Source organism: Daktulosphaira vitifoliae, unplaced genomic scaffold (genome assembly GCF_025091365.1).
Source record: "Daktulosphaira vitifoliae isolate Bord-2020 unplaced genomic scaffold, ASM2509136v1 Scaffold_1, whole genome shotgun sequence".
Lineage (NCBI taxonomy): Eukaryota > Metazoa > Arthropoda > Insecta > Hemiptera > Phylloxeridae > Daktulosphaira > Daktulosphaira vitifoliae.
The window spans coordinates 3,128,145-3,152,811 of NW_026099572.1; the positions used below are offsets into that span (position 1 = coordinate 3,128,145).

Here is a 24,667-nt window from a genome sequence, read left to right on the forward strand (position 1 = left end):
AGCACTGTATTTAATATTCTTCCATGTTATTCCACCCTTCGACTTATCATTTTTTATAATTGTAATAATAATACTATACACTATATAGAAATAAAAGATTCTACGTTTCATAAAATTATAAAATATTGTTTTGACACCTTCTTTACAATGCCAATTATTTGGACATAAAAAAATATTTTATCGTTATACCTTCAAATGGGTCAAAATTCTAGTCAATTTTCAGTTGAAGAATTAAATGATTACCAGGTAATAATAGCTGAAATGTAATTTTGTGTAAACATAACTCTTTAACTTATTTTTAATATTATTTTATGAAAGTACATAAATTATTAGTACAAACTTTTTTTACGTCGAATTTTTAATTTATTGATTTTTTTGCTGTAATTCTTTTACTCTAAAAAAGTGAGTCCTATATATAGGTGTTTTTTATAGTACAAAATATATATATTTTTATATACGTGTTTTAAAGGCTATAAAATTGAAACTACAATCAAATTTAAAAAATTATTAATATAACAATTTTGTAAATTTTATTAAAATATTTCAAATTTTTAACTTATTCAAATGTCATTGTATAATTTTAGACAAGTTATTTTCATATTTGTGTAAATGTTAATGTAGTAAATAATTTTAATAAAGAGTTATTTGTACTTTGATTGGATTGTGATAAAATTTACAATAATTCATAATAATCGACCCTAAAAGCTTGAGATATACAAGGGATGAAAAAGATCGATAACTTAGTTTTATATTCCATGACAGTTTGTGAACACAGTTGGTAATCGTGTGACAACACGTAACTCCTAGAAGAAAGCGACCGTGTTTTTTACCCATTATTATTATTATGCGTCTGTCTCCTTTCAACGCTATAAAACGGAGTTGTATCGGAATAACGCGCGTTTCCAGATGAAAATTTTGACGGTGTAATATTAAATGTTTTAAATTGCGATTGTGTTTTATTCTATTAAAAATGTGTTGTAAACAATTTTTGTTCAGTGTTTAACTATAGCTTGGATTATTTTCTATTGACGGTCCTCATGGTATTAAGTTAAACAACATCATTCTAAACGGGTGGCGGGCGACATATGATGTAAACACCGTTGATCTAATGAGTACTGAAATATTGTAAGTACGGTGTGCAGCAATATATATTGAAACATTTATTATCAGGATATAATTCCATTGAGGCAAATGTGACTAAAATACCGTCATTACGGATGAACGGCCTCCGAATAAGCCTCTCCGGTGTTTTGTCATGGCATCTATATTCGTGCGAGTGGACGTGAAAAGGCGGAAATTGTTTGTTAAAATAATATTTTCGTCTATGAAATCGTCTGCACACGAGCCTTCCTTGTTAGCAATTACCTTACGCAAAGTTCGGATGTACAAGGAACCAACCATGGATGACAACCCACCATTGAAAAATGGTGATCCCATTGAATTTTCATCTGATGATATTCTTGGCGTTATGAAAAATATATCTTTAGTCAAAAACGGATTAATGCCATATGAAAGTGAATCTGAACAAATTGAAATAGGCAATGGTGATACAGATGCCATGTTCACTATTGGAGATAATGATTTAAGCTCTTTTGAAAGAGATCTTTTAGATAATGTTATTGGAATGGCTGAAGAAGAAGTAGTTACACAATATGATGATACTCCAACTGTGAAAGAAAATTTCAACAAATATATGAACAAAGGAAAAGTATTAAGAGAACGACTTCAAAAAATAGTTTCTAAATTGCAAAACATACAGTTAAAAACTATGGGTAAGTGTTCTACTCAAGAGATTTATAATTTATTACAATCTCAAAAGAGTAGTGCCATTAAGAATATCAAAACAACTTTACTTAAAGTTCAGAAACGGCAGTCAAATCCATTTTTAAAGAGTTTATTGTGTGATGAAATTAAAGATGGTGAAAAAGTCTTTGGATTATTAGAGTCACAAATTAAAACTTTAAATGAAGATTATGATTCTGAAGCAACAGCTAGTGATTCTGAAACTGATACATTAGGTGAAACTAGTGAAGAAGAAATTCAAGCTACAAGTTACCCTATTGAAAATCGAAATGCATGGAAATGGTTCCACGAAAGAGCGGGAATAGCATATCGACTAACTTGGTTAGTAAATGTTATGTCTGATATGGAATTTAAAATTAATTTTTATAATGAAGCATTAAATCGTTATACTACACGTTCATTTACTCAAGATCAAGAAGAGGATACTGCAAGAAGAGTTCATCCTTATGAACCCAAAATACAGCATAGAATGCTAACCCAACCACCTTTAATTAACTTGGCAGCTGCTTGGAAAAAAGGTGACAAAGCCAAATTTAATCTTATAAACCCCTGTGACTGTTATGGTATTGACTCCTGTCCAACTTGTATAAGCCTTACTCACCATACAAATAATTCAGCACATCGTTTCAGTGCAACTTTTCATCCTGTTCTCTCTGATTCAAAGAATACCTCATTAAATGTTGCTTTATCTAATGAACTAGGCAAATTATCATTTCACCAAAAACAAAAGAATAAATCAAAATCGAATACGGATTTTAGTAAATTTTTTATGGATAGATCATCTGAACCAAGTCCTACCACAAGACCCGTTCAACCAGTAAAGTTACAAAATGCTTGGCCAAATCGAAATGATCCAATTACTAAATTTAATCGAAATCAAAGGCAAGCCAGAAAAAGAAGACGAATGAGGTATGGTAAACATAAAAGGAGCAGGTTAGATGATGATTATAAATATAGCAGTCGAAGAAGTAGTGAAAGTATTTGTGATGATGAAGATCTTGATGATGTTTATGAAGATGATAACTATGACTCGGATCCAGATTATAGTCCTTGGTTTCCAAGAACTGGAGACAAGACTTATAATGCTAAGCGTGAATATGATATTGACAACATTGTTATACCTTATAGTATCGCAGCTGCTTCTAGAGTAGAAATGGTTAAATATAAAGAAATAGTTACACCCAAATGGCGTGTAGTTGAAGAATTGGACATAGATCCTACTGAATTTGCTGCTAGTGTTCCTGACCCAGAACCTGAAGTAGTTGATGATTTAGATGATGGAAAACGTAATGCCCACCATGAAGCATGTGAGATGGAGGAACGAAAGAGATTTAGAACAATGAAAAAACAATCTGAACGAACTCACAAAAATAGTGGTCATTGTAGCAGTGGTGAAAATACTTCTGAAGCTATGTCTCCTTTGTTTGAAAATCGATCTCCTATGCCTACAGTTGAAGAAGAACCAGATGCAGGCCCTAGCAATCAAGATTGGAATCCATAAATTAATATTATTTATAAATTAAAAATAAATATCGTGTATTGAAATTTGTAAAAACCAAAGTTTGTAAGCTTAGGTTAGTTACACATAAATTAGTTGTCATACTTAAGTATATTATTTTTATATAACTGAAACTAATGTAAAATATGTTTTCTTTATATTGTTGTATTATACAAGTTGTATGATAAAATATAGCCTGGTAACATTTACTTTTATTTTAAAGTAGTAAATTGTATTTCATTAAGAAATGTTTTTAAATGATAAAATGGTTACACATTTTCCTTTTTTTTTTTTTTTTATTATAGGATCTCACATACTTTACAAAAAAAGAAGTTTTAATGTGAGTATATTATGAGTTATTGGGTAATCATTCTTAATAAATATCTTATATTGATCTAATATATTTTGAAATTGTATTTTTAATGTAATAATAATAATAAATGTTTAGTGCTCATGAGAAGTTCAAGTCTTTAGCTCCTGAAAAGGTGGGGCATAACAAAAATGCCAAATTGGCACTTAACAAAGTGTTAAAACTTCCTGAATTAGCTGCCAATCCATTTGGTGAGCGAATATGTCAAGTATTCAGTTCGAGCCAAGATGGTGATTGTACGTTTGAGGATTTCTTAGACATGATGTCTGTATTTAGTCCCATGACTCCAGCTGATGTAAAAGCCGAGCATGTATTTAGAATCTTTGGTAAGGTTCATTCATAATAGACCCAATATACTACCAACAAGAAAAGATTTTTTTCTAAATATTTTAAAAATAAAAATTTGAAATTGAAGCTCTATGACCATATAATGAAACTTTTATATTTATTGTATAATTATCGATTGATTTATTTGTTATACAATTTTATGTAATGGTCTATGTGAAATTATGTGAAACATAAAATTTAATTAGTGTACAATTATCACATATTTCTATAACTTTGACTATAAATAATGTAATATTCATTTAAATGAACACCTTATATTTTACTAAAATTAAATATTCTATTTAATATAAAAATTATTACTTTAAACCTTTATCTAAATTCTCGTAAACTCACATAGTGGTGTTGAATAGAATTTTTCACAATTATTATTAAGTAGTGTGGTATAAATATTTATTAAAATTTTGACCATTAAACTGTTTTCAATTTATAGTAAACTAGCTTTAGATCATCAGTCTACATAAATAATTGCTTAAAAATATAAATTAAAAACTTGTATGCTTAGTCAAATTATGACCCACTGAAATTTTAATCCTGTAGACATTATTAGTTTAATTTTTAATAATGTATTCATTCTGTTTCAATATTACTAACTATCTAAAAGGAAACTACCTGGTCAAAATTTAAAAAGACTAAAAATACTCATTTCAAATTTATTGTAACATAATTTTGATACTTTTTTATTCTATTATCAACAAAATATAAAAAGTTGAATATTAAAAAAAAAAATATATATATTATTTTTATAATTATTCAAAAACTAAGCAATAATTAAAAATTAAATCATCACAATGATTGTTTTGCTCTAGTCTATTGATTCAGTATTAAAGATTCAAATTTTTTTTTTTTTTTTCAAGATTTTGATAGTGACGACATGTTGGGTGTAGACGATATTAGAAAAGTTATACAATGCTTAATTGGTACAGATAACTATTTTAATGATAGTGAATTTAAACTTTTAACACAAAAAATTTTTGAAGAAATTGATTTTGATGATGATGGCGCTTTATCTTTTTCCGAGTTTGAACATGTCACTGACATGTGTCCTGATTTTATCAAGTAAGTGTACACAAATCATACATATGTCTATGAAAGGTGTAATAATTTATCAACATACTTAATTGTATCTTAAATTTCACATAATATAAAAATATAATTACAGCTAAACTAATTTGGTGGTATTATTTATCAACCAACACTTATATTTGTTTCATAAAAATAGAATAAGTAAGCTTGAGTTTGGATTATTTCTTTATGAGTTTCAAAGATTTGATTACTAAGAGTTCACTATAGCTTCATATTAACTATAATTAAAAAATATTCTGAAATTCCCTCATAAAAATTGGCATTAAATTTAAGAAAAAAGCACCTTATCAATTGAATTTGTTATGAAAATTCATATCTTAAATAAAGACAATGATCAGGAAACTACTATTTTTTGTAGCAAGTTACAGCTACACTAAAAACTAAAAACTGTAGATACTTTTAACTTAAATTTCAGAGAAAAATAGTAAATTATTTATAGGCTCAAAAAAAGATTAATTTACATAAAATGCAATAATCTCTTTAAAAAAAAGCCACCAATCTTTATAAACTCAATTAAGTAATGACTAAAATATTTTTGATAATTATTTATAATTACAAAACAAAAAAATGTACAGTGAATTGTCTGAAAATCCTGAAATTTAAAAAAATAAACACAGAAAAAATTAATTAACTAAAAAAAAAAATTTTACTTAAATTATATTTCTGCGTTTACTTTTATTTTACATAAATAAAAGAATAACACTTCAAATTTACTTGCAGAATGTTCAGTATAAAGTTATGAGAAGGGCCAATTGGAGAAGTTATACACATGATTAGCTTGTATATTTGATGAACAAATAAATTATTTCTAGTAACAAAAAATAACCAAAACATAATATTTATGTTACAGCTATGAAAGATTCATTATATTTTAAAAAGTTAAGTTATCAAATGATAGAACAAAACATTTGATATAATTATTTTAATTTATTTAAGTATTTTTAAGTTGTATAAAAATTTAATTTATTATTGTTTTAAAGAAAAGCTTTGTAGATATTTTAATTTTTACTAGGTTAACTGTTATGCTACTTTTCCAGTTCTTTATTTTACTTATATTTTTTGTATAAATATATATTCTTATCTAAAATTAAATAATTTTTCAAAGTTTTAAATTTTCATATTTCATTATTTTTTATCATATTTCATAATATAATAAAGATATGCAATTGAAGAAGTTTCTTAGACAACAATGTTGGCAGTTCAATCGTGCAACACTTAAGAACTTTGTACTGCTCATTAGTACATTTGTGTTTTATTAATAAAATCCTTACCAACTGGTATTAATAAGGCAAGTTGTCCTGAAATGATTGGTACAATAAATTAGTTGATCTCATATTTCAACAACAGAACTCCAACTACCTAATTATGACTCATTTCAGCTATATATTAGTAATAACACAATGGTAATGGTGTTAAAATAAAAATATTTTACATAAATGTATGAACCAAACTTTGATAAAAATACCATAATTTAATTAAGTTAGAACCATTTTACCGTCTGGCAACCCTGGATTTATCTCTATTTTTCGGGTTTTTACTTGATGTTGACATAACAAGTACAAGTGGATTCATTAATGAATTAACTTTGAACGAGAATTTAGATTTCTGATAAAAGTAGCAATCGCTACTATATTCCAGATGATTTTTTTTTATCACATTAATACTTTCACAATGATAAAAAATGTTGACAGGATAACACCACCACGGTATGGACAATGATAAAAAAGTACATAGCCAAAATAGAAAATGACTAAATCAATCAGCAATTATAATGCAATTAGGTAACATTGATGAGACCAAATTTAAGCAAATATTACCATTTTAAAAACTTAAGTCGATACAATTAAAAAGACGAAAGAAGAGTAATAGGACACATTTATTATTGAAAATTATAGAATATATAAATACTATTAACTTCAAAAAAGAAAAATTTTTATTAAACAATTGTATTAATTTAATAATAAAAAACAAATGAAACTTCAATACAAAGCTAATAAAATAGTAAAATCATACTTAAAATATTATATTTATAATAATACATTTCACTACATATAATTATAAATACTAAACGTTATAATGAGTTCATTCAAATGTATCCCTTAACGCATTATACATAATACTAGTCAAACCTCTAGGTGTTTCTATTTTATTTCGGTACTTTTTTAAAATTACAGCAATTTTTGCTGCTAAAAAATGTTTACAGCATAGAGATTTGTTTTCCATTACTTGGTTTTTAAAAAAATTACATTTACAAAAATTTGATGATGGTAATATAGCGTAAATATCACCTTTAGAACCAACTACTTGAAAAACATGACGTTGTTGACACTCAATGAGATATACACTATCATGATCAATTAATTCAAAAGCATTTTCTATTATACTAGTTTCAAATATTGAATTTAAACCAATAAAAAAATTATCCAAATGTTGATGTTTTTCATAATCTTCTTTTAGTGCAATTAACATATCATCAAGTATAGCTGGTAATACTTTATCTGACATTTAAATATCTATAAAATTATAAAATATAATAATTACAATAAAACAATACATTTTTATAGAGAGTAAAGAAACTGAGACATCATTATTATACTGTATATAATCTATAAGTCCTAGAGGTTTACAAAGAGCAGCTGCAACATTTTTCTTTGTTTCATAATTCAAATACTTCAATTATAAAAAGTTAGTGATAGCTCAAGGAAATGATGCATTTGTAGAGACCTTCCTATATTCACTACTTAAATCAATATTAGAATTTTTTTTTTTAATAACCAAGGCATCAGAGACCATTAATTCAAACATAGTTTATTTTAATAAATAAATATAATTAACTTTACCTCTAAAATCAAATGGCTAAAAATATATGAATATTTTATTAGGAACAATGGTAACATTAATTATTATTAATCTTATTATATCACAAGAATTTTTAATTAATTATATTAGTTTATAATTTAAATTTACTATAATTTTACAAAAGTTAAATCCAATCATATTTATAAAATCAGCAATAATTACATTAACCCCATCCCTACAGCCCACTTTTTGCAATTCTATCCAACTTGATATAAAAGCATTTAAAGGTTTAGCACAGCTATTTTGCAAACTTAAATTGAAATGTTGAAGTATAAATTTTTTATCAGGTGTAAATAAACATTGAGTAACATATCCAGTATTTGATTTTCTTGTTTTGAGACCATAATCCAAAAATTTTATTAACTTTTTGAAGGATGTAGTTTGTGGCCAAGGTGTAGGCCAAAATGAAGATGGCCATAATTGATTATCGTAGACTTCATGTCTATAAATTATTATAACCTAAAAAATGTTTTACACAATTTCAATTCTTTAACTTATGATATCTAGAAATTAATACATAATTAACTATGGTTTAAGTTATATCATCAAACTAACAATATTCAACTAATTGAATTTATTTTGACATAATTATTATAATGAAAAAGATCATGAAATTTCAAAAAATTCAATTTTAATAATCATTTGGGTATTTTGCATTGTTTCAAGTTTATTTACATATGATACATTCACTAGAAAAAAAAATAGGCAATTAAAAAAAAAACTGAAAATCATGTTGAAAATATTATACGTTTTCGACATGATAACTAATTATCCACAATAATATTACCTTTCTACTAGGTTATTTATAGTAAAATACAAATAAATTTTAATTTAAATAAGTACTATTGTATTTTATGAAGATACAATATTATGTGATAGATCAGATCATTCAACTATAAAAAAAATAAGTCAAAATTACCTGCCATTTATTTTTTCTCATTACTTCCAAAGTTAGTTTTTCAACTACATTAGGCATTGGACAAACTTTATTTTGAAATATTGATTTCAAAATAATTGTTAATCGAACATGATCGGCTTCCAAAAAATTATAAAAATGTTGAAAATCTAATATAATTATTTCATTGGTATGAGAATCTAAGAAATTTTTAATATTTATTAACTCAATTATAATTGGATCACCATAGAGAGCATGTACTGTGTAAAAGTTAATATCGTTTGGTTTAGTTGCCATCCGTAAATCAAAATACCTATTAAAAAAATAGCTTTAATAATCTTTTGCTGCTTAACTGTTTAAATAAACATGTACATTTATTAGCCAATTTAATCATTTTTCATTTTCGTATGAAACCATATAAAAACATATTTTTTATTAATTAATATTGTCTGTCTCAACTATCTTTTATTAAACTGAAAGGTAACAATTTCAAATATATATTTCTCAATTATTTATACAGAAAAAAGTGCTTAACTTTTTGTAAGTAATTTTTAGTAATTAAAATAAATTTCATCAATTAATCATCAATATCAGGATAAATTTTCACAAAAGTTGGTAATTTTTAATTTTCAAATTTTTATGGGTTTAAGTCAGACACAAATTGATAGAGTAGAGTACTATCACATTTATTTAATATGAAGTCATTTTTATAGTATTATTTTAAAATGAAAAAAAATGTTTTGGACATAAATAGCCATTACTGTTTTGACCCACCATATTCCAAATAGTAATAACCATAAAAAAACTAACCTCAATGAGTAAAAACTTGTCAATAATTCAAAGACTGAAAATAAGTCCTTGACTAAAGAGAAAGCAACATGTTTTATAAGCTGGACAATCTTCGTCTTAAGTAAATGAACATATTTATATCCAAAATTATAATAAAATATATGCTCAATACTACTGTTGGTCAAAATTTTTTTTAACATATTTTTATATATAAGAAAATTAATTTACCTTATTCCTAAAAGTAACTGATTTTGTATATCACTTGTCTGTGTAATAGACCATTTATAAACAAAATTTCTCAAACGCCGACCAAGTAAAAAGTTTAAAAATTTTACTAACATAGTAGCATCAGGTCCAACTTTACTGTTAGGTGTAATTGTATATGAAAATGAATCATGAGATCCTAAGATGTTTTTAAATATTTTAGAATTTATTTATCTATTTACACTAATTACACTAATAAATTTTCTCAGCTTCTTTAATCCATATTTAAGCATGCTTATTTTTAATATAAATAATTCAATTTACTATACCTGGTATTGCTAAATGCGTGATAGGAATAACTGTTAAAGGTTTAGGCAGTTTAGACATCCAAAACTCTAGATTTAACTTCATTACTAAAATTATAAATACACTGTAGTATTTATGTTTCTATTAAATAAAAATAGTATGAGAACAAAAGTTAAAATTACCAAAAATAAAGTTAAATATGTTCTTAATAAAAAAAAAATTTTTAAGACACTAATTTTTAACTTACAATTGTAGAAATCTGCTTACAAATCATCAATCAGAGATTTTATTCTACAAAATATCTTAAAATTAATTAAGGTAACCAAAAGAATGATTATTAAAAATTGTAAAATAATTGGACCAGAAGAACTATTGAATAATATTGAAGACATAGGATACCTTGATTACAAATACAATGATGATCGAGCAATTGTTCAAATAATACCCATATACAACAGATGGTTTTAACAGACACTACGTAATGCAATCATTATCACAAAACGCAGATTATAAATGGTAGTTATTTGAAAAGTGCATAAAATGATTGTGCCCGTAGAGTAAAAAAGAGTCCATTGCCTATCTCTTGCTGTGTTGTCAATTAAAAAACCTTAAATTACCACTTGTTGATAAGACAATCACTACAATTACCATTATTAATTTCTAAATTAAGACTTATAAAATAATTTACCATTATCATTATATTTCAAATTCAAAAATGCCCAATTTCTAAATAAATTCTAACTATTTCGCATTGTATATCTTGACTAAAGGCATATTTAGAGAAGAAACTAGTGACAAATTCATAAATTCTTTTGCCATAAAATTACTACAAAAAGAAAAATTCGGCAGTGTAATCACAGTACCGAGAGAACTTGGTAAAGATGGAACGTAGAAGTTTAGATCATTTTTGACAGTGATGTTAATCACTATTATGAAAAAACACTTCGATGCAAGTCTGATCAATTTCATAATTTATATATTTTTAATTTTACATTGTCTACGATTTAAAAATTCACTCAGATATTAAATGCTTGTTAAATTATTTATTTGGTTTTTCGTCGGATTTTCCGAAAAAACATAATAAAATAAAACTCAAGAATACACTATTAATATCTCATTTGTATCAGTATTTAAAAGTTTTAAAATTCAAAAATTTTAAGATAATTTTTTAAATTTCAAAAATAGGGTTTTTTTCACATTTTCAGCGTAGATTCAGCTAAATTAAAATTAGATTCTTTTGACTTATTGATCATTTAAATTGGTCCAGTGAGAGCTGAGAATATTCATGAACAAACATAAAAAAACAATAAAAAACAATAATAAGAAAATTAACGTGTTTATTTGATATAAAAATGTATTTAAGTTTAAACAAGTCCCTTTTTAACACATTGAATGTGAACGTAAACAAGTTTGATCTTTTAGAGAACGTTCAATGTATCTAAATGTATTTATTATATAACAACTATAATTTTTTGTTCTTAATAGAATTACCAATAAAATACTCTTGTAACTCAATATTTATTCTAATGTCCTTAAAGACTCATTAAATTTTTTTAATAAGAAGCAAAATTTTTATATAAAAAAAAATATTTTTTTATATTACTGAAAAACAATAAAATGCATCTAACATAGTTTAAAAGTGTAAAAATTATTCAAAAAGAAAAGTAACACAATATATTTGCTTGATCAAGTTATAAAAAATGTCAAATTGTGGTTGATTAACCTGTATATGACATCAAAAAATAATTTTCTTAACATTTTTTAATTATTTCTTTAAGAGAAATTGAATGGCTAGTATTAAAAGAATCACATTGTATGAAAGTTATATTTAATGATTAACAAAAATGTAGCAAAAAAAATATTGTTTTTATGAAAACATTTATAAATTTATAAATTCATAAAAGACTTTTATTATAAATTTTAAATATAAATTACATAATTTGATCACCAAATATTTTTCTAAATTTTGCATTATTTATTATAGTAGAATCTTGTAAAATAATTTTAAATGAGTTATTATTATTTACAAATTTAATTTTATGATTAAAAAAATCAAGTTTTGAGTTTTTAATAGGTTTTATGTCATCAATATTACAATACAGTTCATTACGATTTCCCCAAAAAGATATATAAGACATTCTACATTTTAATTCATCATCAGATATATATGCATAAATTACTAAACGATCAGATAACAGCCAACAGGAAGTTAACAAACCAGTAGTCAAACCAATACCTACAAAATTTATAAAATTTATTTTAATATTTATACATGATATAAATATAGATTATAAAGTTAACTACAATAGCATTTTTTAAGACTTTTTATGGAAATGGCATCTTGAAAATGTTGAATTAAATAATTATACATTTTAAGCTTATTTTCAACAAAAATCTATATATATTGTCACCCTTTCTTCAAAATTAACTAAGTGTTTTTTTATAGTTTTCAGAGAAATCAGTTTTTATGTTTTATGAAAATTAAAATATTTCAAAATTTATAAACTTTATTATATTACAATCAATCAAATTGATTATAAGATATTTTTTTATTTAATTTAATTTCATAAATTTTATCAAAATAATTTAGTTAATTGATTTTATATATTGAATAACTTTTTTTTATTATTTCAATATTTAGATTATACATTCAGGAATGTATTATAAGGTGGTTATCTTACTTATATTCTTTTCCTGGACAATTTAGTATGAGGATGATGCAATGAGAACTTGAAATCAATAGCATGCTATGTACCAAAAAATTGAATTTTATTTTTTTTTTAACTTCTTATTAAAACTCTTCAGATATTTTCTATTAATGCCATTGATAATAATTTATCAATTGATTAAGAATACAAAATAATTAAGCTCTATTCATCTTGTGATTGTATTAAATATTTGAAACAAAAGAAGACTTTAAATCCAAGCAAAAAGGTGTCTGTTCTGGGATAATGCCTTATATGACTCGGTGATAATTGTGGTAATGCTACATAAAATGATTGGTCAATCTAGGTGTTGCCACTATACCTAATGTTTTTGTTTTATAGATAGCACAATTAAAAATAAAAAAGTACCTATCATTGAAATATACATAACTTCTGAATAATTTAAAAGATCAAATATTTTGAATCCAAATGATACAGAAATAACTACACAGTTTGATATTGCTGACATCTTTTTTAATTTGTTTAAACAAATAAAAGTAGGCATATATGCTGATCTGAAATTAGTCAATATAAAAAAAAAATTTAATTTAATTAACAAAACTAACTGACCTATATATAAAGCAGATCAACTCACTTGAAAATTGGATTATAAATTGTACTATTTTCATTATTGACTTTACTAATATTTTTTAGAATATTGGGCTTACAAGTTATTGCTCTAATACAATCATTAAATACATTATTTTTTATAAGAATTTTTAACCTAGTTAGAGTTAACATCTTTTCTCAAAATGTAATAAATAATTAAAATATCACTGCAATAAGATTAATGTATCACCGAAATAAAACTAATAATATTATTGTTCCAAGAATTAAATCAGATTTATAAAAGCTATTAGAACTGAAATATACGTAGTTTTATACTTTGTTTTAAATCCTTTATAGATCAGTGATAGGATACTATTTACTACTCAATTTAATTTACTTCTCCTAAGATTAGAATTATTAGTTAAAAGTCATAGTCACAATCACGGTATCTAATCAGATTGGTGCACTGAGTGTTATCACTGTTAAAGCGGCGTGTGTATGTAGCTAAAGTTCGAGTAGTAAATAGTCTTATTTTAACATTATAGTAATGAAAAGAAATTAATTTTGTATAATAGATTACCATTTACAAAACAATAATTTAAATCTATTGAAAACAGTTTAAATAAATATAATTTCAATTATTAATATGTGTAATAAAGCTTCACGTATGATTGATTTTATTGGACGTAATTGTTCCGATTTCAGTAATGTAAATTGTTTCAAAGTTCTATATTTTTCAATGATTCACTCTATTCTTGAGTATGGTTCTATTATGTGGAATCCTCACCTAAGTAGTTTAATTTTAAAAATAGAACGTATTCAAAACCAATTTTTGGGTTTCTTGGCGTTTAAAACCAATAAATTAAATTTACCCCTTGATAAGTTAGCTTGTGAGTATTATATAGATTCTCTTCAAATGCGTAGAAATTACAATGATTTACTTTGATTGTATAAATCAATCAATCATGAAATTGATTATCCTGAATTACTGGAGAAAATGCCCTTTAATGTTCCTTAGGTCAATACACGGGTACCTCTTACATTTTATACCTCATTATGCCCACAAACTAGTTTCTTTACACCGATTAACAGAATGTTAAATTCAGATAATTCATTAGGTAATTTTGATTTTTTTTCATGATAAACTAATCAGGTTACAAATTCTAAATTAAAAAAATGATTAATTACTTATGTTACACAATATTTGTATTTATAATTAATGTATTATATGTTGTGTTATTATTAATTTGAGAATTTAAACTTAAATTTGTTAATTTAGTGTATTTATTTTTTTATTTTGTATTATAGTTATTAGTACTGTCTTTTGCTCTTTTGGACGTTTATCTTTAATAAATTCTCAAAATTTTATTTAAAAATAAATTAATCTTATCAACTTAAATACAAAAATATTTTGAAAAAAAAATGAAAACTAACCACGGAAAAATATCAATCAGTTGTATATTATATATATATATATATATATACATCATTTTTTTAATTATATCCTAATTAATTTTTTTTCACAAATAATTTCAAAATAATTAAAAAGAGTACATCTTCTCTATATTAGTGCTTTTAGTTAAATACTATTTTAACGCGGCTAAAACAGTAAACATCAATAGCATCAAACGCTAACTTGAGTAAATAACCGTTCTGAAAAAAGAATCCTGGTAATTCATTTTATCTAAAGCCCATATTTTTATTCAAATGCATTTATATAATTACTTGGCTAGAATAATTTCGATTAAAAATGTTAGCTTTTCGTAATGTGCAGATTTTTATATTTATACTTCATTTTTTGTATATTTCTGTGTTGCACAATAATTACACTTTTATTAATATTAAATAAGCCTATTATGATAGTTATATAGAAAATACATTGAACGTTCACTAAAAAATTGAACTCTTTCATGTTCACATTCAATGTATAAAAAAGACCCATTCACACTTAAATTCATTTTTATGTCTAATAAGTACATTAATTTTCTTACCTTATTTGCATTGAAATATTTTTTATGATAGTGATGTCAATCAATATCTCTATCATCAATACTTCTACGTCTCAACTTAGCTGCGACTCCATTTTACTGAGTTGGGTTTCTATAATTTTATAATGATGATATATTTTATTTCTTTTAGATCATTATGTTAAAAAACTTATCATCAATATCTAATTGAATTCATTACAAATCTTTTAAATACAATTATCTTTATTTTATTGACTTAGAATTAGCATTCTAAATTTCAAAGATCTCAATAATTCGCTTACTTATAACAAAAAAATATTGGGTACATCACTTATAGCCTTCATTTATCTTAATCGTGAACATATGAAATCTAGTACATAAAACTAATACAAACTTTTTCAGTCTCTGATTAATTCTAATTAAATTTTTTTTTTTTCAAAATTATAAGTGAAAGCTACAAAAAAGATTTTAATTCAACTTTGTTGTTGCTAAGACCATATCAATTTCATATCTTAGAAATTTAGGTTTTATAAAAGTTTTAAAAATTCAAGAGTAGTTTTATCTATATATCATTAAATAACACAAGAAATAGAATTATTAACTGAATATTTAGCCTATGAGGTTATTTTCTTATTAAATAATTGTATATATTTTTTGTTTTTATAATCTATACAATATTTCCTATCACTTGATGTTAAATAAAAATTATTTTCAAAAATTTGTTAAATGTAAAAAGCACTATTCATTTACTTTTCCTAATTTGCACCATTATGTACAATTTAAAAATTTGTATAAAACTGGAAAACTTATTTATTAAAAAAATGACAAGGTAAAATAAAATAATGTAAACAAAAGTAAATTATTTTTAAAATTCAATTTTGTAATTCAATAAGTTATGTGAATATAAAAATTAAAATAACTGTCAAATAAAAACTAATATACAAATATATATATTTACATACTGTCAAAATGGTATGCTATTAAAAAAAAAACAAATTGATATACAATAAAAAAAAAAAATTGTGAAGTTCTCAATAAAAATTATTTTAAATTAGCTGGACCAATGTGGTTTTCGTTTTTGGATAAATGATTGAAGACCTTCTTTACAGTCATCTATTTGTAAATTATCCATCATGGCTTTTTCACCCATTCTGTTTAACATAATTTATCAATAAAAATACTTATTTACTTGTGTTTTTATCTTATGTTACATTTAAACATTAGTTTTAACTTGAGAATTTAAACATTAGTAAGAAAACTGTTTTTAAATCACTACATAGTTGATAAGATATAAGTGAAACAAATTTGTTTTGATAATTGATTTTATTTTATAAAAAAATATTTTTATAAATATACAATTTAATAAATTTGAAAAAATGTTTAATAATATTAGTAACAGCATATTTAAAACAAAAAAATACTGAAAAATCTTATGTGAAATTATTAAAGAAGAGCATAAGTGGTAAACAAAATTGTTCAACCATCCAAAATAATTCTACATCACATTATTTATTCTCATTTAATTTAGTAAATTGTAGCCTATTTAATTTTTATTAAAAGTGAATTACAAAAAATTATTTTGAAATTATTTTAAAAAACACTTTTATTTTTCATATCTCTTTAATTACAATATTAAAATACACAAACACTGAATAAATAAAACAAATACCTGAAAGCAGTTTCCACATTTTCATTAATTTGTTTGTTGAAAAATTTTTTTCCATGAATAATTACTGCTCTACTTTTTTCACCAATTAATGTCGTCAATTTATTAATTTCCTCATCTGAATAACAAAAACTGACCTCAATACTAGCTTAAATTAATAGAATGTTATTTATAATATTTATTAAGATACATAGTTATTATTTCATAGAACTATGTTTGTACAACTATTGTTTGGGTATTTACATATCTAAAATCTGGCACCAAATAGTTTCTAGGTAAACCTCCTACTCCTCTTTTTAAATAGTTTGAGAATTAAGCTTATAGCTTAATAAATATTGTAAAAGTGTATTAATATTACTAATTAGTCATAAACAAGTCTTACAATATGGTAAGATTCAAGTAAATTTTTGTAACTTTGGGCCACACACATTATAAAATCTTTAAATTTTTCTTTACCTAAAATAGATAATCAAAATTTATGATAAATTTAATACAATTACCAAAGTCATTAGGATGCACAACTTTGCTGACAAGACCAGCATTAAAAGCTTCTCTTGCATTAATTGATTCTCCGGTGAATAACATATAAGAAGAAATTTTTTTAGGTACACATCTACTTAGTGATATTCCAGGAGTAGAACAAAATAATCCAATATTTACTCTAAAATCAAAAATTCAAGTAACATACTGATCAAAAAATAAAACTCAGTTGTCAAGCAAACCCTGGTGTTGAAAAATGACTTCGTTCAGTGCATATTGCTATATCAGAAGCTGCTACTAATTGGCAACCGGCTGCTGCAGCTAATCCATCTACTGCAGTAATTATTGGTATTGGACAATGTAGTATCACATTCATTAGTTTGGTTGCTAATGAAAAAACTTTTTTTTGATTTGAAAATTCTGTCTGAAAATATAAAAATTTATAAAGAAAGTTGGTTACAAGGTTTATTTTTTAAAATAATTATTATTCAATAGATTATTTTACATAGTTATAGTGCAGTCGCATTAATCTGAATAGTTTTGTATGACTTCTAAATAAGTGTCACCTTGTTAAACATGCATACTATATCATGTGTTTTTGACCAAATAACAAATTTATCTTCAAAATAAAATTTATAGTATTCTATAATAAAAATGGCTTTTGGTAAATTTTACTTTCAGATTAGAATGACTGCACCATTTGTAAAAAAATTTTAATGGTATTACAAGTTCTTTGAGATTATGACCAGCAGAAAATATAGATCCACTGCTGTTTATTACAACACTTTTTATAAGTTGGTTTTCTTTTGCATTTTCAATTTCTTCTATTAACAATTGTAGCATAGTACTAGATAATGTATTCCTGTACAATACATTTTTTAGTCAAATTGTTATTTCTTATGTTATACTAAATTCTATGATATTAGTAATAAAAAAGAAATTATCATGATTTACCTAGTCTTAGCTTCACACAAAGTTATTCTGTAAGAACTATCAAATATGTTTGTTGTCAATATATTTGCAGCTAATGCGGATTTAAATCTGCATGATGATCTTATTAATGAATTCATTGTAATCATATTATTCAAAAATATTAATAAGTAAATATACATTCAATAATTTACAACTACCTAAATACGTAAAAATAATTATAAGCAACTAGGTGTTGTGAGATAAGGTTAACAAACTCCTATTAACGTCCCCACTAACTTTCGCTTATTTAGTCGTAAACATTTCAGATATCTGCAAAAGATCTGTTAGCATAGTTATGTAACCATGTACAAAAGTATACAAAATGTGTCTTGAGAAGTCAAATTCCTCTAAAAACAGCGCTTTTGTGGACATTATCTGAAATGTTTTAGACTTATAAGCGGAAATATCAAAACTATGTTGAGTTTGCTGACCTAATCTTCTAACACGGTTTTTTTTTACATTTTTATCTAAAAGTTTACAAAGAACTTATAAATATATATTCAATTTTTATCTAGTTTTCTCAGTATAATATTAACTTAAATGTCGAAAAGTTAATGTAACATAATCATGTGTAATATTCTCTTCTATTACTTAATAAAACCAATACATTTCAGCTGCGCCTTGCGAGGATGTACTGACGACGTTGAGACATGTAATCATTTAATTTTTGTTTATAAATGAGTTCATACAATTTCACATAAAGATTAGAAATATACAACATATTACTTGTCATTATTTGTTTACATATCCTAAACAAACAATAATGTAGTTCTAATCACTCCCTACACCGCATTGTAAAAGACATTTTTCTTTTAATTAAATAACTTATATTGTTACATAGAGTTATATAACTATGACTCAATATAACAGACCTAAGAGTCCTATAAAACCTGATCTGTCTTTTAACTTCCGTCAAAGACTCACTCTTTTTTTTTCTCCTCTCGCTACTACACATTAGTGCTTAACTTCACTATTTTATTTTACTTGGCAGTTTTTCTTTATGTTATTCTTTAACAGTTTTTTTACCTAGAAGAGGTAGAGAAAGACTAAAAAAGAGATGAAGGGGTGCTATTAAATGAGATATGAAGACAGCTGATGTGAGCGTAGATGATGTGAGAGATCATGTCAAGTGGAAGTTTAGGATATGGGTGGCCGACTCCAAGTAGTTGGAAGAAGAAAAAGAAGTTATTCTTTAACCCTTATATTGTGATTTGGTGGTGTCTCATTATTAATATAAGTCTATGATTTAATTTAAGATACACACTTGTCAATATAACTATTTATTCATTTATAATATACGCTTAAGTAACAATTTATTTTTCTTATTTAATATCTAATATACCTATACTATTCATATCTCCTCTGTACACTGTGGACCGTGCTCTGCTGTCAAGGAATATCAGGTAAGAGTAGTTTTAACACACTAACTACACTAATCAAGTAATAATTAGAAACAAAGTACTTGTATTTATTATGTCTTTGCAGATAATGCCGTTATCATTCTTCTTTATTAATACTGTCATCACTTTATTTTTAGTTATTATACATATGATCCATGGTTACCGTAAGGTAAAAGTAAATACAACTTGTAAGTAAAAAAATGTATAGATAAAACAATAAATCTTTAATAGGTAATAAATTCTTCCACTCATGTTGAATATATTGTCGTGATAACCACTATAGGCTTAGTAGAATTATTGTATATTATAATATTTTATTGGTAGACACTTCTGTATGTACCGGAAATTTGGCTCAGTTTGGGGGAGACATGAGATTTTATATTTTAATATTGATTTTGTCTAGTGTTATCAATTAGTGATGGGAAAAAATAACAGTAACAGTGATTTATAACAGTTACTGCTTGAGTAGCAATAACAAGCTGTTACTTGGAAGAAATAGTAACAGTTACTGTTATTTTGTATAACGCAAGGTCATCAATATTTCACGCATAGTATTTAGTCTCATATTTGAAATTTACAACACTAGGAGCGCTAATTTCTGACATTTCATGAATCTACCTTGGTTTTACAGTAATATTATTACGTTATCACAATTATTTTTTTTGTTTTTTATGATAAAATAATTACCTGTTGCTCCTCTCTTAATAGTTAAATTCTTATTTTATTTAAAATAGTTATTTTATTATTGTTTATTGTTATTGTTACTATTAGTGTTTATTATTTAACTTGTTATAGAATGGTAATGCTTAAGTTTTTTTAGTTAGTAATATTTGTTTTTAGTAAGATATGATCGAAGTTTGACGATTGTATATTAACAATTATTTATAAATTTATAGTTGATAAGAAGTATAAAAACAATACTTATAATATATAAGTCATAACATAAAGTAAAATAAAAAACATAAAACTGAATCTACCATAGTTAATTAACTTCATACTAGCTGTAAAATAAAATAGTAAAAAAAACAACATGTAACTTGATGTTACTTAAAATAAGAATGGTTATAACTTGTACGAATCATAAATTTAAAATATATAAATATTATTATAGGTTAATTGAAATCAATCAGAATTATAATTTAAGAATAGCAGCATTTTAACTTTTTCATTTTTTAATCGACAGCGACGGTCATTTAGGATTAGCCCAGCTTTTGAAAAAATTCTTTTACATGGTACAGATGTACCAAGACAACACAATGTGTTTTTTGCCAATGACTTGAGGTATGGGTAGTTATAACTATGCTCACTCCACCATTTTAATGGGTCGTTATTTCTTTGTAGTATAGAATCTTCTAAATAACGTTGAACTTCAATGATTGCTCGAGATGTCGATGTTCCAGTTGGCACTACTTCCGCTACACTACGATCAATATCATCCCAAATTGATATTGTTTTGGATGATTGTATAGTAAGTGAATTTTGAGTTGAACAATTTTGTTCACTTAATTCATCTATTTGTTTTTCATTTGCAGTACTACAAATTCGGGATACATTTTCAATAATATCAGTTTTTAAATTGCTAAGAATTAAAGAATCATGCAAAAAAGGAATGTTTTTAAAACGAGGATCAAGAAATGTGCAACGACACAGCGTTTTACTTTTTTCAATATTTTTCCATGAATCTTTTTCAAGCATGGCATACCTAAGTTTATTTATAATTTCCAGAACTCTAGGACTATATTTCATTTTTGACATTGTATCACATACTTTCAGTAAACCTTGAGACAATACAATAACAAGTGATGCAGACATATATTTTTCTCCGCTTACTGCTTTTGTAGCTTCTTCAAAAGGTCTAAGTACATTGCATAATTCTTCTAGAATAGTCCACTCATCACATTTAAGATTTTCTGGTGCCCTATCAAGTAACCCTAATGTGCCACGAATAGAATCTTTTAATTCTACAAATCTAACTAACATGTAATATGTTGAGTTCCATCGTGTCTGAACATCTTGAATTAATTTTTTTGGTTGACTTACACTATTATTAATTTGATACATGTTTAATTTGTTGTTGGCTACTGTACTTTTTCTAAAATATGTAACAATTGCTTTAACATGTTCAATTAAATCACTTTCAAAAGTTAGAGCAGATTGTACAACAAGATTCATTGTATGTGCAAAACATCCCATAGATTTAAATTTTAATAAAGATAATGCATTTTTTATATTATTTGCATTATCAGAGACTGCAAATACTACTTTGTTTTCCAGATCCCATTCTTTAAGTATTTTCTGTATTGTGTCACTTAAATTAATCCCTGTATGACTTATATTAAATTCAAAACACCCAAGGAGAACCGATTTCAATTCAAATTTTGAATCAATAAAATGAATAGTTATGGCCATAAAACTTTCATTGTTGCGAGAAGTCCAACAATCAGTTGTCATGCATACACTTTCAGCTTCTTTTGCAACTAGATCTTTCATTTCAAATAAACATTTTTCGTATAATGCTGGTACATGTACTTTAGATATCGAATGGCGGTCAGGAAGAGTATAGTTTGGGTTCAACAGTTTTACAAACTCTTTAAATCCTTCATCTTCGACTACTTTAAAGGGTTGATAATCTTTTGTAAATAACTTAAGTAGTGCACCATCAATTTGCTTTTTACAATTATTTGTCATTTTTTTAGGTATAAAACTAAACATACTTGTTTGTTTGCGTTTATTTGGTATTTGAACTACACTATTTTCAATAATCTCTAATTGACCTCTAACTACTGACGAATTTGAATGAAAAATAGTGGAAGATGAAGAAGCAATTTGAGTTTGAGATGTAGAAGGCAGTGTAGCAGAGTCATCCGGTTCATCAATATTTCCATTATACAATTCCTTTTAAATATAATAGAAACTACAATTATGTATACTATTTTCGCCTCAAATTTAAAAATCAAAATTGCATATTAATTAAACTTACTTTATTATGTACAATTTGGTTATTTATTTGCTGAGTTGAGCTACAGGTTATCAAATGTTTAGTACATAAATGTTTTTTTAAGTTAGTTAGAGTTGACTTATATGAATATTTTTTCTTACATATACCACATTTTGCAAATTTTTCATCTACAATAGTAAAATGTGACCAAACATTGCTGTAACGGTTTTCCATTTTTATAAAATTAATTAAATTTTTTTTCTTATAATGCTAGAAAATTAAAAATATTGTTGCTTTGTTTGTACTTTATCAGAATATAGTATAATAATAATTTTTTAGTAAATAAATTCAATCAGTTATCATATTTACTGTCATAATTTTTGTTTTCATACCACACAACAAAATTTTAACCTAGATATATACAGTTTAGGTTTTTATTAAATTATATTGAAAATTTTTGCGTATTTGCATATTTTTGAAAGTTTTAATTGCTACTAGCCTTGTATACAGTTTATGAGTTATAAAAATTTCAAAATTGCAATTTTTAATTTTCATATACAGTGTTATTTATGCATTTTTCTACCTCCCCTTTTATCCTACAGTTTCAAAAAAAATTGGAATTTTTTTTATCATCTGTATAAATATAAAATCTATATTTTTATGTACTTGTGAACTTTATTATCCTTAATAGGTGTACTGTAAGGATAAAAACAACTGTTCTCTTAGATATTCATGATCTTTTTTTATTTTTAAATAAGTTTTGTCTTAAGATAAAAAAAATCAAACGAGCGGTTTTTGAGATATTACAATTCAAAAAATATGCGGAGAGGAGTAGTGTTTAGAGCGGCACTTTATTTTTACCACGATGCATAGATGACAATTTATTCACTTTGCGAACCTAGCTCATCATCTATTGCTAAAAATTATATTAAATCAAAAACTGCTCGATTGATTTTTTTTATCCACAGACAAAACTTGTTTCCAATTTTTTTTAAATTTTAGAGTAAAAGGGAGGGCAGTAGATTTAATAAATCATTCTATATAATGAGTGATTTAAACCATTCATAGAATATTTTGGCTGAAAAATTATTTAGAAAAAAAAACTGCATACAATATTTAATATTATAAAAGTTAATGAATCGTAGTGTTTTTCGTATCTGAAGAACATACATAATAGGTTTTGCCTATTAGATGTCATCTAATAGATGATAATGTTAGTTATTTATAGACTAAATATTTATTTTACCAGTCTTTTAACATAAAACAATTACATCACTGTTATTTGGAAAGTAACAAATAACAGTTTGTAACAGTTACCAAAATTGATAACAAGTTGCCTACAATACTTTTTACAAATATAACAGTTATATCACTGTTAAAAACAATTTTATAACATTTTCTAAGAAAATAACAGTAACTGTTATTTCGAAAGTAACAATAACAGATTGTAACAGTTATCAAAATTAATAACAGGTTGCCATCACTATTATCAATTGAAAAGTAAAGACTATAGTCTATGTTCATTACAATAACATCGAGAGTATATAATCAGTGTTGTAACTTATATTTATTTATTTTATTTATATGATTTTATACAGGCAAAACCCAAAATATATATAATAGTCATCATAAACATCATTAATAAATTTTAGTGAGAAAAGTAACAAAAGAAAATTTATATACATGGATACAAAATATAAATTAAAACAACATATACGAGGCTTAATTAAAATAAATCGAAAGCTGGATCATTATTAGCTAACCGCATAAGGCGAATCATTGGGGCGGAGTCAAGGAAATATGAAGGGGTAGGGGGATAAGGAATGCAGTGTTAA

The 24,667-nt window shown here is 24.9% G+C and overlaps 5 protein-coding genes across 13 annotated transcripts; 2 read left to right on the forward strand and 3 right to left on the reverse strand.

Moving 5' to 3' along the window:
• The first annotated feature begins 58 nt into the window (after positions 1 to 58).
• Positions 59 to 6,117, forward strand: LOC126895807 (calcium and integrin-binding protein 1-like). Of its 2 annotated transcripts, XM_050668050.1 has the most exons (5): positions 59 to 246; positions 3,607 to 3,641; positions 3,750 to 3,997; positions 4,874 to 5,075; positions 5,823 to 6,117. In XM_050668050.1, the coding sequence occupies exons 1-5, from the start codon at positions 196 to 198 to the stop codon at positions 5,842 to 5,844; spliced, it is 558 nt and encodes a 185-aa protein (XP_050524007.1). In that variant the 5' UTR covers positions 59 to 195; the 3' UTR covers positions 5,845 to 6,117. The 2 variants fall into 2 exon arrangements, with proteins under 2 accessions (XP_050524007.1, XP_050524008.1); XM_050668051.1 differs by lacking the exon at positions 3,607 to 3,641 and having other exon boundaries at positions 81 to 246.
• LOC126895779 (uncharacterized) lies at positions 736 to 3,516 on the forward strand. The gene has a single exon (XM_050668002.1). The coding sequence runs from the start codon at positions 1,256 to 1,258 to the stop codon at positions 3,302 to 3,304; it is 2,049 nt and encodes a 682-aa protein (XP_050523959.1). The 5' UTR covers positions 736 to 1,255; the 3' UTR covers positions 3,305 to 3,516.
• Positions 6,118 to 7,422: 1,305 nt separating the features above from the next.
• On the reverse strand, positions 7,423 to 10,731 carry LOC126895794 (PI-PLC X domain-containing protein 2). Of its 6 annotated transcripts, none has more exons than XM_050668031.1 (6): positions 10,403 to 10,729; positions 10,179 to 10,296; positions 9,874 to 10,048; positions 8,881 to 9,169; positions 8,124 to 8,420; positions 7,423 to 7,615 (listed from the first exon to the last, which is right to left on the reverse strand). In XM_050668031.1, the coding sequence occupies exons 1-6, from the start codon at positions 10,427 to 10,429 to the stop codon at positions 7,565 to 7,567; spliced, it is 957 nt and encodes a 318-aa protein (XP_050523988.1). In that variant the 5' UTR covers positions 10,430 to 10,729; the 3' UTR covers positions 7,423 to 7,564. The 6 variants fall into 6 exon arrangements, with proteins under 6 accessions (XP_050523988.1, XP_050523992.1, XP_050523987.1 ...); XM_050668035.1 differs by lacking the exon at positions 7,423 to 7,615 and having other exon boundaries at positions 7,890 to 8,420; positions 8,881 to 9,026; positions 9,102 to 9,169; positions 10,403 to 10,731; XM_050668030.1 differs by lacking the exon at positions 7,423 to 7,615 and having other exon boundaries at positions 7,890 to 8,420; positions 10,403 to 10,446; positions 10,555 to 10,729.
• LOC126895804 (transmembrane protein 186-like) lies at positions 10,555 to 13,936 on the reverse strand. The gene is made up of 4 exons (XM_050668046.1): positions 13,456 to 13,936; positions 13,230 to 13,375; positions 10,844 to 12,391; positions 10,555 to 10,762 (listed from the first exon to the last, which is right to left on the reverse strand). Exons 1-3 carry the CDS (start codon positions 13,599 to 13,601, stop codon positions 12,087 to 12,089), a joined length of 597 nt encoding a protein of 198 aa, XP_050524003.1. The 5' UTR covers positions 13,602 to 13,936; the 3' UTR covers positions 10,555 to 10,762; positions 10,844 to 12,086.
• A 2,299-nt stretch (positions 13,937 to 16,235) lies between these two features.
• Positions 16,236 to 18,922, reverse strand: LOC126895797 (enoyl-CoA hydratase domain-containing protein 3, mitochondrial). Of its 3 annotated transcripts, none has more exons than XM_050668037.1 (6): positions 18,477 to 18,922; positions 18,249 to 18,384; positions 17,765 to 17,946; positions 17,543 to 17,703; positions 17,046 to 17,190; positions 16,236 to 16,527 (listed from the first exon to the last, which is right to left on the reverse strand). In XM_050668037.1, the coding sequence occupies exons 1-6, from the start codon at positions 18,632 to 18,634 to the stop codon at positions 16,428 to 16,430; spliced, it is 882 nt and encodes a 293-aa protein (XP_050523994.1). In that variant the 5' UTR covers positions 18,635 to 18,922; the 3' UTR covers positions 16,236 to 16,427. The 3 variants fall into 3 exon arrangements, with proteins under 3 accessions (XP_050523994.1, XP_050523996.1, XP_050523997.1); XM_050668039.1 differs by having other exon boundaries at positions 17,046 to 17,160; positions 18,477 to 18,870; XM_050668040.1 differs by lacking the exons at positions 18,249 to 18,384; positions 18,477 to 18,922 and adding an exon at positions 18,028 to 18,231.
• Positions 18,923 to 24,667: the final 5,745 nt, after the last annotated feature.

Coding starts and splice junctions, on each gene's coding strand:
- LOC126895807 (XM_050668050.1), top strand. CDS start 196: ATGGGTCAAAATTCTAGTCAATTTTCAGTTGAAGAATTAAATGATTAC. Junction 247..3,606: donor AAGAATTAAATGATTACCAG/GTAATAATAGCT, acceptor TTTTTATTATAG/GATCTCACATACTTTACAAA. Junction 3,998..4,873: donor GCATGTATTTAGAATCTTTG/GTAAGGTTCATT, acceptor TTTTTTTTCAAG/ATTTTGATAGTGACGACATG.
- LOC126895779 (XM_050668002.1), top strand. CDS start 1,256: ATGGCATCTATATTCGTGCGAGTGGACGTGAAAAGGCGGAAATTGTTT.
- LOC126895794 (XM_050668030.1), bottom strand. CDS start 10,429: ATGATTTGTAAGCAGATTTCTACAATT. Junction 10,297..10,402: donor GTAAGCAGATTTCTACAATT/GTAAGTTAAAAA, acceptor TTTATTTAATAG/AAACATAAATACTACAGTGT. Junction 8,421..8,880: donor TGAGAAAAAATAAATGGCAG/GTAATTTTGACT, acceptor AACATTTTTTAG/GTTATAATAATTTATAGACA.
- LOC126895804 (XM_050668046.1), bottom strand. CDS start 13,601: ATGTTAACTCTAACTAGGTTAAAAATTCTTATAAAAAATAATGTATTT. Junction 13,376..13,455: donor ATTTATAATCCAATTTTCAA/GTGAGTTGATCT, acceptor GACTAATTTCAG/ATCAGCATATATGCCTACTT. Junction 12,392..13,229: donor TATGTATATTTCAATGATAG/GTACTTTTTTAT, acceptor TAAATTTTGTAG/GTATTGGTTTGACTACTGGT.
- LOC126895797 (XM_050668037.1), bottom strand. CDS start 18,634: ATGTATATTTACTTATTAATATTTTTGAATAATATGATTACAATGAAT. Junction 17,947..18,248: donor GTCATAATCTCAAAGAACTT/GTAATACCATTA, acceptor TTATATTTTCAG/ACAGAATTTTCAAATCAAAA. Junction 16,528..17,045: donor AATGTGGAAACTGCTTTCAG/GTATTTGTTTTA, acceptor TATGTTAAACAG/AATGGGTGAAAAAGCCATGA.